The sequence below is a fragment of the Corylus avellana genome, chromosome ca11 (assembly GCF_901000735.1).
Source record: "Corylus avellana chromosome ca11, CavTom2PMs-1.0".
NCBI classification, from domain to species: Eukaryota; Viridiplantae; Streptophyta; class Magnoliopsida; order Fagales; family Betulaceae; genus Corylus; species Corylus avellana.
The window spans coordinates 19,676,003-19,690,444 of record NC_081551.1 but is presented as its reverse complement, the minus strand read 5'-3'; the positions used below and the strand labels follow the sequence as shown (position 1 = coordinate 19,690,444).

Genomic DNA, 14,442 nt, shown 5'->3' with positions numbered 1-14,442 from the left:
TATGAAAACGTAACATGTTTTCTTGCACGATAATGCCTCAAGAGATCTAGCTAGCTAGGCTTAATTTGCGTCAATTTAAGTAGTTCATTATTGTCCTCTAAAGCAAAAAAAATTAAAATTAAAAAAAGGTTAATTAGTCTTTCTATATCTTATCCAATTCATTATCACAAAATATGATTGGGATTTTCAAGAAAATCAAAGCCCATTGCTTCTTTGACATGACAATCACCGACAATCAACCCTTTTAATGTTGCATTGGTTCTGCTTTTTGTACCATATTTTTGGATCCGACCTACATGCTGTTATTAAAATAATAACATGTATGTTATAGTAAAAACAACGGTTAAGATTGAATCTCTCAAAATCTCTCTTCATTTTCTCTTTCATATTAAAAGTTTGTACAAGTAAGTCAACTTTGAGATTCAATATTAACCGTTGTTTTTACTACAGCATAGATGCTGTTATTAAAATAACAACATGTAAGCCAGTTCTCATATATTGTTTTTTTCTTCTTTTTTTTGGCTATATTTTCCATTGAGTTAATTGATTGAGTAAAAAGAATAATATGCCTGTTTGGCAAAGGCTTTGGGCACTTTCACTTCAATAGAAATTAATTGACGTGAAAAAAATAAAAATATTTGGTGTGAAAAAGTAAATTTTTTTTGTTTTTTAATAATTTTTTTTTATTTAAATAGTAATAAAAAGTGATTAATGTGATATAAAAAATAAAAATATTAAGAAGTTTAAGTTTTTAAGAAATAGTAACCGGCAAATAATGCATTTTGCCGAACAAAATTTATTGCTAGCTCTAGGGTTTATAGGATATAGGGAAGTGGGATACCTATTAGTTTAATAGAATTTATTAAATGGTATTTATGTTTTAGACTTTTAGGTTTGCATCAAATCAATCTATGACCTATAAACATTATCTTATAATTTTTTGTGGCAAGTCTTTTCAAATTGATCATTATGTTCAATTTCATACAAATTGCATCTATTGTACCTAGAGATTGATTTGATACAAGCCCAAAACCATGGATCGGTTCAGTAATTTCTCCTTAGTTTAATCATTAATGGCTCCCATGCCAACTTTATTTTTGTTAAACCAAATTAATTTCTAATATACCAATTCATTTGACCATAATGCACATAATCATTGGTTCAGATAATATTTGTCAGGAAAATTAATTCCTCGGGAAGTTTTCTAGTGATATTATAATATAACAAGAATTCAAGTTTGTAGGTTTGGATCAATCTAATTATACTATATTAACCATTTGCATTCGAGTTCCGCTTCTGAGTCTCTCTCTCTTATTCAGTTCTAACTATGCCGTTTCTCCCTTTCCTCACTTTCCTTGTGTTGTGTAAAAAAGAAAATGTAAAACTTAGTCTCACATCGGCCAAGGAGCGGGAGCAAAGTATGCTCTTAACCGAAGTCGGCCCCTCTTTCTATTAGCCTCTCTCTCTCTCCATTTAGGTTCTAATAGTGTAGTTTATCCTTTTTCCCCTCTTCCCTTGTGTAGAAAAAAAAAAAAAAAAAAAAAACATATGCACCTATGACATCATTCCAACGTGAGAGTTAACATTTTTACACTTATATATATATATAAACTGAATGTTTTTGTGTTAAAAAAAATGAATAATATATAGAAAGGAAAAGGAGACATATTGAAGGCGACAAAAACATTGATGTCACGGTTACTCGGAGATGTAAATGTAGATTGTGATTGAAAAATGCAGCTTGGAGTGGTTGCAGAGAAGGGGGCCAAGCTTTTTTGATTCATTAAATGCGAGGAGCCACCTGATGTTTTCTTCTTCTTATTTCCCCCACCTCTTTTTGGCAGACAAAAAGAGGTATTCTCTATCTCATTCACATGCACCTCATGTGCCACCCATACTCTACAACCTGTTCACTTCTCTATCTCACTCATTTCTGCAAACCCATGCATCTTCTAATTCCTGCATGTTGTTGTAATAAAACACAATTTAAATAAATATATCTTTCCTGACCAGTGACCAATGCCAACTATATGGTATGGCTGGAAAATATTGGGTCTACTCTCCACCAAAAAAAAAAAAACTTTTACCCGCGTTTATTTTAGCATACCTTGACAAATGATATGAATCAGTGTGCAGTAAAACAAGCGTAACTTTTCATCGACGGTCATCCTAAATTTTTCTGATGACTTGCACTAAAAAAATGGGGTACCAATCTTGAATGCTGCAGATTTCTAACCAATGAATAGCAAGAGGAGGCTCATGTTGTGATGCAATGAGCATTGATATATATTTTATTTTTCCTTACTTGCATGCTAAATGCTTTACTTCTAGAGTTTTGTATATGCATTCTTGAAATAACCCTTTAAATTTTGATGTTATTTTCAAAAGAAAAATAAAATGGAACTATTAAAAGGCATTAGAGTTTCGATTATGTGATCAGATTCACTATTTCTTGAAGTAATTAATGAATTGTTTACTCTATCACTAGAGTACATAATCCTGAATTTGAATTACTGTTATTCTTTACATGTAAAAGTTAAATATTCCACATGGGTGCAAAAATGCTTGAGGAAATGTGGTTAGAATATTAAAACAAAAAACAAAACTAGTTAAAACACATCACGTTAACCAATGTGAAATGAGAATTCATGATAAATAGGTGTGAAGAGTAGTATTCTTTGAAGTTGTGAGTTCGAATTTTGTCTCTATCAATTCACTCATCATTTCAATTAAGAGAGAGTTTGGACCCATACCTGAAGAGAAGCGTTATAACCTAGAATATTAATTAAATAATGAAATCAATAATTTTCTATCAAGTTGGACAACATCCAAAATATCATGAGAAGAACGATGCGACACACCAAATAACCAAATGGGTCGCTTTCCAACAAATATTTGAAAGCATTTTCACTTGATCTCTTTGTTATTTCTATGGATCAGAAGAAAAGGAAAAAAAAAAAAAAAAATCTGCCTTTGTAAGTTGCTTATTGTGGGTGGTTTGGATTCTTGCACAGAAGAAAATTGAAGGGTACAAGTTAATGGGCTGGGGACGCTTTGGGCCTACCAAGTCCCTCTCGGTATAGGAAGATTTATTGTAGTTGGATTGAAGAGCCAGGCTTTTAATGGGCTCTAAATTATAGGAATTAGAATGGGGTCCACATCATTATATTATATGAATAAAAATACAATAAATTCACCAACCTTGTCCCGATTTACCATTTACGTGTATGTGACAGAGGGCACCACTAGACCAAATTTCTACCAAATCAGCCACTTGATTATCACACGGTACAACCCCTGCAACAATGGTACATCTTTTAATTTAACACCACCGCATTATATACATACGTGAGTACTCACGTTAGGTACTATCTTTTTATTCTTTTAGAGTTGATGTGGTTTTCAAAATTATCATTAGATCAAAATTCAAGTACGGTTAATTTAAAATTTAATAGTGATTTTAAAAGTCACATCAGCTTTATGATGATAAAAAGATGATACCTAACATTACTCTACATACATATACTACATCATTTAATATATATATATATATATATATATATATATATATATATATATAATGTGTGTTATAAATGTTACATAATACACCTTTATCTTATTCATCGATCTTTGGCGAGATCAGAGTAAAAAAACACTATCATTAATAGGGGGTAGGGTCAAAAAAATTTGTTGCTACGGGTAGGCCGGTAGAATAAATTAATTTTTCTTAAGAATTGGAGGGGGGATGGGGTATGGCCTATACCGGTTCCCCCCTCCTCCGTCCTTGGTCTTTAACTCAGCTCTTTTTTTTTTTCTTTTTTTTTTTTTTTAAAAAAAAAAAGGTTCAATGATTGATGAGCAATTCCAAGTTCCAAATAAACTTAGTTGGATTTAGGGTATTGTATAGTATGGCTATATATTTATTGAAGGGTATAGGTTAATGGGCTGGGGACGCTTTTATGTTGTACTACCAAAGTTAAGGTTGTTTCATTAATATGATTTGGAGAGTAATTTTAGTCGCTTGTGTTTTGTTAGGGTAAAACAAGATAGCACACGGCGTGCTATGCACGCCAGTGCAAATTTTTTTTTTTTTTTTGTATTAAAATATTAAAAAAAAAAATTTCCTTCGCGGCGTGCATACTCCCAATCACGTCTCGTTTTGTTAATATTTTTGTTTTTAGAGAAAATAAATAAATAATAATAATAAATAAAGCAAAATCAGTAGTATCCTTAAATTTATGAATTGCTTGCTTCCTATAAAGTGAGACCCATTAATGCAATTCAAAAATGGACCTGAAAGGCCGTATGAATCTATTAATGCAATTCAAAAATGGACCTGAAAGGCCGTATGATCCGTTAAATTAAAATGTATAATAATAAATTAATAATATTTATGCAGTCATGTTGATAATAGACTTGTCACTTGTGGTATGGTGGTTTGATGGGTTGAATGTCCCATTATTAAGGTTCCATTTATTTATTTATTTTGTTAATTTTTTTTTTTTTTTTTAGATTGTTTTTCACAGTTTTCAGGTATCTTCTCAACAATGATACCTTGAAACTTTAAAGATTATATTCTCAACAAAAAAGCAAAGGGAGAGAACAAAGAAAGGGGTTGCTCATATTTTTGGGCTTTTTTTTTTTTTTTTTGGTATCTTACAGATCCACCCAAATTGATTGTGGTTTGCCCATTAAAAAAAAAAAAAAAAAAAAGAAGGAAAAAAAGAACTCCTAATCCTTAATATATATATATACCACAAAAAGCAAGAGGATATCATCATTCATGTGACAATACTTCAAGCGTGACCACCCGTCCTTCAACAAGCAAACAAATAAACCACCTAATTAGTCATAACCCAAAACATCCCAATAACTAAATAGGAAAAAATAAAAGAACAAGCAAATTGGAAGTTTTTGTTTTTTTGTTTTTTTTGTTTTTTTGTTTTTTTTTAATCTAAAAGGTGGGAAGGGGCGACCAGTGTAGTTTCCCCCCTTGGGCGTTACCATCGGGGTTCCCACCCGCTGTGGAATGTCCAGTTTGAGCCATAACTACTGCCTGGGAAGGCGAGCCCGTCACCAAAACTCTACAAAGGTGTGAGCCAGTAGAGCCCCTTCAAAGTAGCATCTGGTTCACGCATCTACTACCGCAAGCGGATTCGAACACGCGACCACTAGGATAAAAGGAATTCTTCTACCAACTCAACTACCACCCTTGTGGTAAGCAAATTGGAAGTTAGAAAGAAGAAGAAGAAGAAGAAGAAGGAGAAAACGCTAGGAAAGTAAGCAATGAATTGATCTAAAATATTTTATTAAAATAGCATAATCCATAAGCATTTAATTTTTTTTTTTTTGGAAGTGGGCATGGGGAATCATATTTAGTCCCTATATTTTCATTTATTTATTTATTTTGTATTTAATCATTGGGTTTCTAATTTAAAAATAAGGTCTTAGGTTTTACTCATATTTCAAATTAGTCCCTACTATTTTACCATCAAAGTTAATAATTTATCATTTATTACATGTCTCATTTGGCATGTCAATGTCCAATTCAACACCTAATGTGAATGTCATATCAGCAAATCCTAAGTCATTCATAAAAATAAAAACAAAAGAACAAGATTTGTGCATCACATATGAATCCTCCATTTTGCTAAGTGTTTTAACAAGTTCTAGATTTTGTTCATGCCCATTTACGTGTAGATGATCTAACGAGATTTTCTTTTTATCTTCTTTTACAAACGGTGGAACCGCAGAGATACCATTAGTCTCCTTATTCTAAATTCTTATGAACCACACCAATGGTTAATTGAATATCAATCCGTACCACCAAGGATGGTGATCTAGTGGCATTCGAGCCAACTTCTAATGATTTGGTGGGTGGACGTGCTCAAGGTCGAATCATGTAATGGGAAGCACTTGGGATTGTTTCCTACTATCTAGGCCCCTCTTGTCATTGATTTCTAGCGAATAGGTACTATTATGGTCACGCTTAAATAGAGTAGTTACTCTTGTTTTATATATATATATATATATATATATATAAACAAAAAATTGAAGTATCATCGATCGCAAGGTCATCATTTATTAAATTAGGTCTCATTCTATTATACCATTTACATGAGGTGTTTAATTTTTCAGAGAAATAATAATGGACATCGCTAGTTTCAGGGCCTTTTATTATTATTTTTTTTTTCTGCAATTGATATAACTCTTACATTCGTTTCAATGTAATAGGGGATTCAGATGTGATAGATCTTATTCATTTTTATTTTTATTTTTTTATGGATGACTGAAAACTTGCTGACATGACATTAATATTAGGTACTAATCTGGATGCTAATGTGTCAAATAAAACACAAGTGAAAAATGACATACCATTATCTTATTAGAAATATGAACAAAACCTAAGGACCTTAATTTTAAAATTAAAAAGCCAATGATTACATTCAAATCAAATGAAAACCTAGAGACTAAATACGATTTTGCCTTTTTTTTTTTTTGGTCAATTTTATTCTTTTATTTTGTTTTGTTTTTCCATAAAAACCAACTGAAAAATTATTAGATTGATTTTCTAGTTACACTATATTATATTCATATTGTAAATAAAAATTACTAATTATATGAAGTTAGATAAAGACATTAATGGATTTCATTATTTGCCAAACAACATATTTTCAAGATGTCAATTAAACATAAGAAAACAATAATAATAATAATTTTGTTTTTTTTTTAAATATTTTCAATTGAAAACTCAGAAAATGTAGAAAGTTCTCAATGAGGTACAAAATAAAAGACAATTATCCTTAGCCTCATGACAAATTGGAAACAACATGGAATGAACTTTAGTTCAAGTCCTGCATAATGTTTAGAACTTTTAAGTCTATACATATCCCCAATCCAGCACGGCCAACCCCCCCCCCCCGGCGGCGGGAGAAGAAAAAGATTATATATTAAAAAAAAAAAAAAGAGTTCATATTTGTCCAATACCCTGTCAATACTCCATAGCCCATAGGGCTCTCACCCTTCATACCGTATAGGCCTCTCATCTCCAAAACCATTGTGCACTTCAATGAGAAAATATCCACAACTAAAGTAGCTGGATTTTGCTACCATTCATTGCTTCTGAACTGTTGTTATGGAAACATGTAGATTGTAGCAAACTAAGTAGACATGCTATGACCAAAAAAGCCCTGTTTTGAATTATGGGTTACTTCCTTTCTCCTTGCTTCATCTTCCCAAGCTCCACAAGCAGAGTAAGAAGAGCCTCACACATTTCACAAGCATCAGGCTCACTAGGATTCTTCTTCCTTGAAGAGTACACCATCCAGGCATGGTCAAGCTTCTGGTCTGGTCTGACTACAACCGAGCCTGGAACTTCCGCATCACGGCACGTCACTAGACCATCACTCTTCTCCCCATACCTGAGCAGCAAGTGGAGTGCGCACACAGCCATGGCAGCAGATAGAGGAATCACTACAGGCACCTGACGTCCAAAACTATCAGGCTCCTCATTCCCAAGGTTTGGTAACGGAAGCCAGGGAAGTTCTGCATGGGCTATGTGGGTCATTGTTGCAAGGACACCAGGAGCTATGCTTGCTTCAGAGTGGAAGGAGAGCAACGGGATGTTCTCAGGAAGCTTGTGCTTCATGATGAACTCCTTTCTCTTCTCATATGTGAGGTCCTCCAATGCCCTTATGTCACCCTAATATAGATGTTTGACATATACATTATCAGAATATTAAACAAAAATCAGCATACCATAACAAGAACTTCTATACAGCATGAGATCATCGACAGTTTATCAAAACTACACCAAAGCCTAATAACTAAACTGGCCTGGACAACAGGAAATATAAAGGATGATGAAACACAAAATAAAATTCAGCAAAAAGAATTTGCACTTGAAAATTCTAACAGGAAAGGAAGCAGGCTGGTGTATGAAGCAGAAAAGGATATCTACAAGAAAGACGACATGAAATAGTATCAAGACCTAAGACAAGAAGTTATTAGCATCTAACTGCTCCCCACAATGAAATTTAAGTTCTTTAAACTTCAATTCTTTAGTTCTCTGTGTCCTTTTCTTGGGAGGGGAAATGGAATACCTTAATTAGCTTGCATATCAAGAACTCCATGATCCTCCGGGTTTCTTTGTCAGCAATCTGGCCTTCACGGAGAATATCAGAAGCTAAAGGGGTGCCGCCATAGGGGCTCTGAACCAGTGCCAAACCAGCAACTTTGTCTTTCAAATCAGACCAGTAAATTGATAATGCAGCCGCAGCATCAACACCACCCTTGCTGTGCCCTAGCAACATCACAAGCTTCCCAGATCCCCAGTAAAGCTCCTCGATATATTGCTTCAGTTCCCATGCATTGTGCTCCACTGAGGCCTGCACACAAGAAATATCTTAAGAAACAAGTCACACTAGCATAGTTTTGCCACATGTATGGAAACAAAAAAGATAAGAGGGAAGGGAAGAAAAATTCAAAATTGACACCGGGGTGTTCCATAACCAATCAAATGACTTGATAAAAATTGAACATCACTATGGTGAAGTCATAACAGATGGTGAGCCAGCAATTTTGAGGTATTTTCAAAATTAATTCTGGGATGATTCCAGATAATTAGCCAGCAAGCCATATACCATTGGAAAGCTCTATGTATCTAGTTTCCAATGCATCAAACAGAGTGCAATTTGGAGTTTTCTAGAAGAAGTTATGGCCATTTTACTACAGGATGTCTGAGCTGGAAGAATACAACAAATTATTGAAGTTCTCTTGTTTTTAATTATACCTTTTGGTTTCTCAAATGTATCTTCTAAGTGTCGTCATAGTTTCTAAGTATTGATAGTTATATCCAGTCAAGATTCATTGTTTTAGATTAAATGTTTTGTCTAGGAAAGTGTAATTTTAATTACCTATGCTTGGAGGGCTGTTTCAAGTTAGTCTATTTAAAGCTCATGGCATAATTGGAAAAGATATAGAGAGTGTGATTTGAATTAGGATCAGCCTTTGACTTTCGAGAAGAAATAGTTCTTGTTAACTCATAACTTTTGGTGGATTCCGAGGTGGTGAGTTCCTTGCTCTGTATCTTTCTTTGGTGGGTTCCTTAGAGTGGCGAGCGTTTCTAAGCCCTATATCCCTTGTCGGAATCCTTTGGGTGGCGATTCTGTATCCCATTGGTGTTATCCACTTGGGGTGAGTGTGTGCTTTTGTCGCCTCCTTGGTCACTCAAAAAGAGTCTGGGATCAGAACTTTGATTGTCATGGTAACTTGTTGTCGTCGCAGGCCAAATGTTGAATTGACTCCAGCTTGTGAAAGAGACCTATGTGACATCGAAGTAGCTGAGTTAAGGAGACAAGTGCAAGAACTCCAAAAGCGTCTGGAGCTCTACATGTTTTTTTATCATGGTGATATTCATCATGATTTAAATGGAGGATTCTCTTATTATAATCGTGAAAAAGAAATATGTCAAGAACTTGTGTGGCCATTTTCCTCATTGGAAAGTACAGTGGAAACTAGAATTGATTAGTCTAAATCACCAATCTATGATGAATATCCAAAAGAGATCACTTATGCCAACACTAGATTGAAGTCACATGAATACACAAGCGAAGTAGTCATTAAATAAGAATGATAACAACAACAATAAATGAATTAAAAACATCGTTAGCAAATGAATTTCATGCACCCTGGTCAATATTGGCCTTGTACCAATTGACCGTTTATTACCTCACTGTGAATTTTTGCAATATGACAAGCTAGACCCATCTTTGAAAAGAATCTTTTAGCGCCCACAAAATATAAGGGACCATGATTACTAAAGAGGCCTGCCAGGTCAAAATTCCACATCAACTGAATTTACAATGAATAAAAACCAAACTATGGACAAAGGGATCTTCTCATACCTGGAATTAGTAGATAAACAAATGAATTAGGAAGTTTGTGCTCTCCATTTCTGTAAGTAGAAAACAGAACATACCAAGAAGTAGAAACTAATATAAGAATATATTATTGAACTTTATAAACAGCATGAAGAAGAAAAAAGTCACAAGAATATAAATTTACTATCTTAGATTATAGAGTTGTTAGAAAACAACTACAGCTTTTGCACCCATTAGTTAGAAGGAAAAAAAAAGCCCCAGAGTTCCTATTCAAACATAAATGATGACATGTTATGGGTAGCAAAATGATGGAAATAGACCTTGGAAAGTTAACCAGATGATATAAAAGCATCTGCTCAAAGAGCACAATGTTCAGTAACAGAACTTGAACAAACATTTAGCAACTTCAACTGGTACCTTATGCTTGCAAGCAATTCCAAGAATCTTGGCGTCCCATCCTCAACAGGAGCCACTCCAGGAGTGCATTGCAACCATCCAATGTCATCAGAAGAACCACGCAAAGTTTTATGCAGTCGAAATATAATGCTGAAGACAACAAAACGAGTATCAATGTTATATGAGAACCAAACCAAAGCTAAACTAATGTGAAAGTGTGGAATTAATAATTCAAAGTAATATAAAATCAGCCGAAATAAAAACTAGACCATCCACAGACTCTATTATGGCACATAAACCCACCATTTTTCATAGTAAAACCTACTTCTTTTACCTCTGAACTTGCACTTGAATACATCTAATGTAAGAAAAAGACTGTTTCCAGGAGTAAAACGCCAACCTCCAGGCAAATCGTAAACTGAATAATGGAAGCATCAACCTACATCCAGAGGAAGCAACTGAAGGATGAAGATAACCAAAATATATAATCAAAATATTAAAGAGCTGCACTACCATTATTTAAATACTACCATATCTTGCACCATATAGTGGTTAGCCCTTAAACAGAGGGCCCCCCATACACATGTACTCAGTAGACACAACTAGTTCATAGAAAGGATATGCATTTAAGAATACCATACAGGTTGATTGTGAGAATTTCAGATTTGATCAAACTGGCTTGACTATCACATAAATATGCATGGCTGTGTTTCTGTAGGCATTACAATCATACATAATCTTAATGGAAAGAGAGTTCTTACCCTTGAAAAAAAATAGGGACACCCCCATAGCTGTAGTTATTTTCGACAACTTCAGATCTTGTATTTACAAGCAATTCTTCCCTGAGTTCTGCAGTTTTTCCTTCCAGGACTGTAAGGCTAGCAACAGGTCTACAAATGCTGTGGCACAAGTATCTTGGATTCTGTTCAGAAGAAAGAACCCCCAAATCTTTTGAGCATCTATTGACATCTCTAAATACGATATCCTCTGCAATAACAGCAGTATGCCAAAATGCAGCCATTATGTTTCAAAAACATAGATGATCATAGAACTGCGAACTACAAAACATCCTACATTTTGAAGGTAGTAGTGTTTTGATGACAAGGATACATGTCACCAACTTCAGTGTATATTAAACAAAGAAGAAACTCACCAATAAATTGAATGAACTGGTGACTCACATAACTAGCCAGAGTTAAGAGATGGGTGACAATGTCATCCACTAACGAATAATATCCCAGAACATCCATAAAAAGACTAGTGTTCGTCACAGCATCACCATGAACCTGATACAACAACCTCGATTAGATCCAGAGAACAAGCTCTCACATCAACTAAAGCTACAACGACATAGATGAGAAGACTGCAGGTTTACAAGATTGATCTCCCAATAATCCTTTCACTTTCTACATGGGTAAACCTTGTATAAGCTAAGCGAAATTGATGGCTTAAGTCCCGGGATCCAGAAGCTCAATTGGTTTCCTTTAGAGCCTGTTTGAAATTGTGTTTGAGGGTCCTAAAAGTGCTTTTAACACTCAAAAGGCCCGTTTGAAAAAAAAGTACTCGTTTGGTAAAAAATTAAAAGCATTTTTAATGGTCCAAAAAGCCTAAAAATGGCCAAAACGCACTTTTGGCAAAAGCTTTAAAATGAAGCTTTTGCCCAAAAGCTCTTTTTGACTTAAAAACTCTATTTCTCAAACGCAATCCCAAACAGGCTCTTAGTACAGCTATAGGACTTCCTTCTTGACTGACTTCCTCATTTAGATAGGATAGGGAAGGAACAACCAATACTGTGGCACCCACAAATTACATTTTGAAGATTTATAACTTCTTTTTTTTTTTTTTTAGCTTTTGCCAGACAGAGATGATCTTTATTCTTGATAAGTGGCCAAACAATAGATGAATCCCTTAGGTCAATGCAACTCCTACTCCATTGGCTGCATGGAAACTATCCAGACCAGTTCATCTACACAAATTTTGAACTCTGAATATCTCAGCATCTATTCATACCATCAGACTAACTTGTCATTGGTGTTCATGTAAAGAAATAAAAACATTGACACACACAGCAGAAAATTTGTCTTACCAACTGCTTTTTTTGATGACCATGTACTTCTAGGAGGTAACAATTACTTGAAAAATGTCCGACCTGATGTGATTGAATTACAAGAAGAAACAAAAGATATAAATAATAGACACCAAAGAATGAAACATCAAGATTCCTCAAGGCATATACTGAGCCATCCTCAATACTCAGGTTTTAGTACTCACTGATGAAGGGATTTCAGATATTTCTGTTTCGATATGTACATCTCCCATGAGTTCTTTGAAACCTGAAATCATTCAACAACATCATTAACACAACTTAGAGGACACAGTTTCCAATCCAAGCTGAAGCATACAAAGGGGATCTCCTAGTACTGAAAAAGCTTTATTAATTGGACATAAAGCCTTAGACTACAGGGCAAGAGAAAACCTAAATCACAGAAAGATTTTTTCAAGAAAAGAGAACCATCTTTAAGCGGAACAGTGTCTGATTTACTCAAAACTGCAAAATCAAAGGACTTTTTAGTTGGCAGGGCATCCTAAGGGGATGATTAACATCCATCCTACCTTCATAATAGAGAAACTTAATGCTCAGCTATACGGAGAAGGCATTGTCTCAGGCACTCAAGGGATGAGGGATTTACGTCTTACAATCAAATCTCACCGAACCAAATTATAATAAAATGTTAAAATGCACCTTTACGATGAAATTAATAATGCTTTGTTAATATTCACAAAAATAGATTGAAAAATGTCAAACCCGAGGAATAGGAGAAATGTAATGGCCTCTTTTAAATTCATAATCCAATTTTGGATCTTGGCAGGAGGGATGGGACTGAAATATTCTGATTCTCTCAAATCTTATAAAACATTCAGCTAAAAGCAATATCAAATGAGCATATCTCTATTCAAGGCACAAAACCCATTGCTTTACGAATTACGACTATCACAAACAATATAAGAAAAGAAAATAGAAATCAAATTCAAGCATAGCCACTTCCAGTTTCCACATTCACCTAGAAAGACAAACAACGAATCAAACTCAGCATTTAACAACAACTATACCCAGATGAGAAAATCAATGTATAATTGGAAAAACACACAAAAAAACCATTCCCATTTCTTCATCAGGCTAATCTAAACGCATGCAACAAAGCTGTCAGTGAGTGACTTACGCTATCGAAGTTCAAAACTTGAGGCCAAACACTGAAAGACAGACTCAAATCTGCGAAACCCAGAAAGATGTTATTCTTCAGAATCAAAACCATTTTAAATTTATAGAGGGAAAAAGGAAAAGAACCCCACACGCCATTCCCAATAAAGTTTGAAATTCCAAAGAAAAAACAAACAAAGTGAATTAATTGAACGAAAAGGAAATTACAAAAAAAGATATTGGAAACGGTACCAACAGAATGAAAGGGAGAGCTATCGAATGTGAATGGAGCAATAGATGAACATTATCCAGTTGCTTTCTCTTTTGAATCTGCCATGGCCCACCTAAGTTCGCTTCAACCGCAAGAATCCAATTTTTTTTTTTCCTGGTTTGGGCTAATAATAGTAAGGAAGGATAGAAATCACTTTTTTTTCTCATAATATTTTATAACGTTGATGCGGCAATCTTAATTACTTATTAATTTTATCTACTGGTCAGCACTAGCAGAATTCTCTCAATTTTATTTGAACTGGTTATTATTCAATTCTTTATAGTGGAGAAATATTTTTGTCTTTTCACTTTTTGAGGAGACAAAATACTCACCCACTATAATTAATTAAATATTATCAAATGAAATGGAGATAATCCTAATTCTTACACTACTATATTAACATTTAGTAATATTTGATACGAAAAGTACGAATTTTAGCATTATTCTTAAAAATATTTAATCATTTGGGTACTGTGAAAACCACATAAACATTTCATATATATATATATATAGTTTTGTGAGATATTTATATGGCATTTACTATGTAACATTACTTGTCTGTTTAAGATATTTTAGAAGAATAAAAATATAAAATATTTTTATCTTATAATGTTGATGTAGAAGTTCTAATAATAATTGTGTGATAAAAATGCAGTATATCATTTCAGAAAGAATAAGACTAAGTATCGCATTTT

The 14,442-nt window shown here is 34.0% G+C and overlaps 1 protein-coding gene across 2 annotated transcripts; it reads right to left on the bottom strand.

Annotated features, from left to right (window-relative positions):
* Window positions 1-6,743: 6,743 nt before the first annotated feature.
* LOC132164888 (uncharacterized) lies at window positions 6,744-13,849 on the bottom strand. 2 transcript variants are annotated; one of them, XM_059575391.1, is made up of 12 exons: window positions 13,729-13,849; window positions 13,499-13,548; window positions 12,549-12,610; window positions 12,364-12,426; window positions 11,431-11,563; window positions 11,039-11,264; window positions 10,612-10,716; window positions 10,299-10,427; window positions 9,906-9,955; window positions 9,730-9,827; window positions 8,103-8,387; window positions 6,744-7,702 (listed from the first exon to the last, which is right to left on the bottom strand). In XM_059575391.1, exons 3-12 carry the CDS (start codon window positions 12,594-12,596, stop codon window positions 7,208-7,210), a joined length of 1,632 nt encoding a protein of 543 aa, XP_059431374.1. In that variant the 5' UTR covers window positions 12,597-12,610; window positions 13,499-13,548; window positions 13,729-13,849; the 3' UTR covers window positions 6,744-7,207. The 2 variants fall into 2 exon arrangements, with proteins under 2 accessions (XP_059431374.1, XP_059431375.1); XM_059575392.1 differs by having other exon boundaries at window positions 13,733-13,849.
* Window positions 13,850-14,442: the final 593 nt, after the last annotated feature.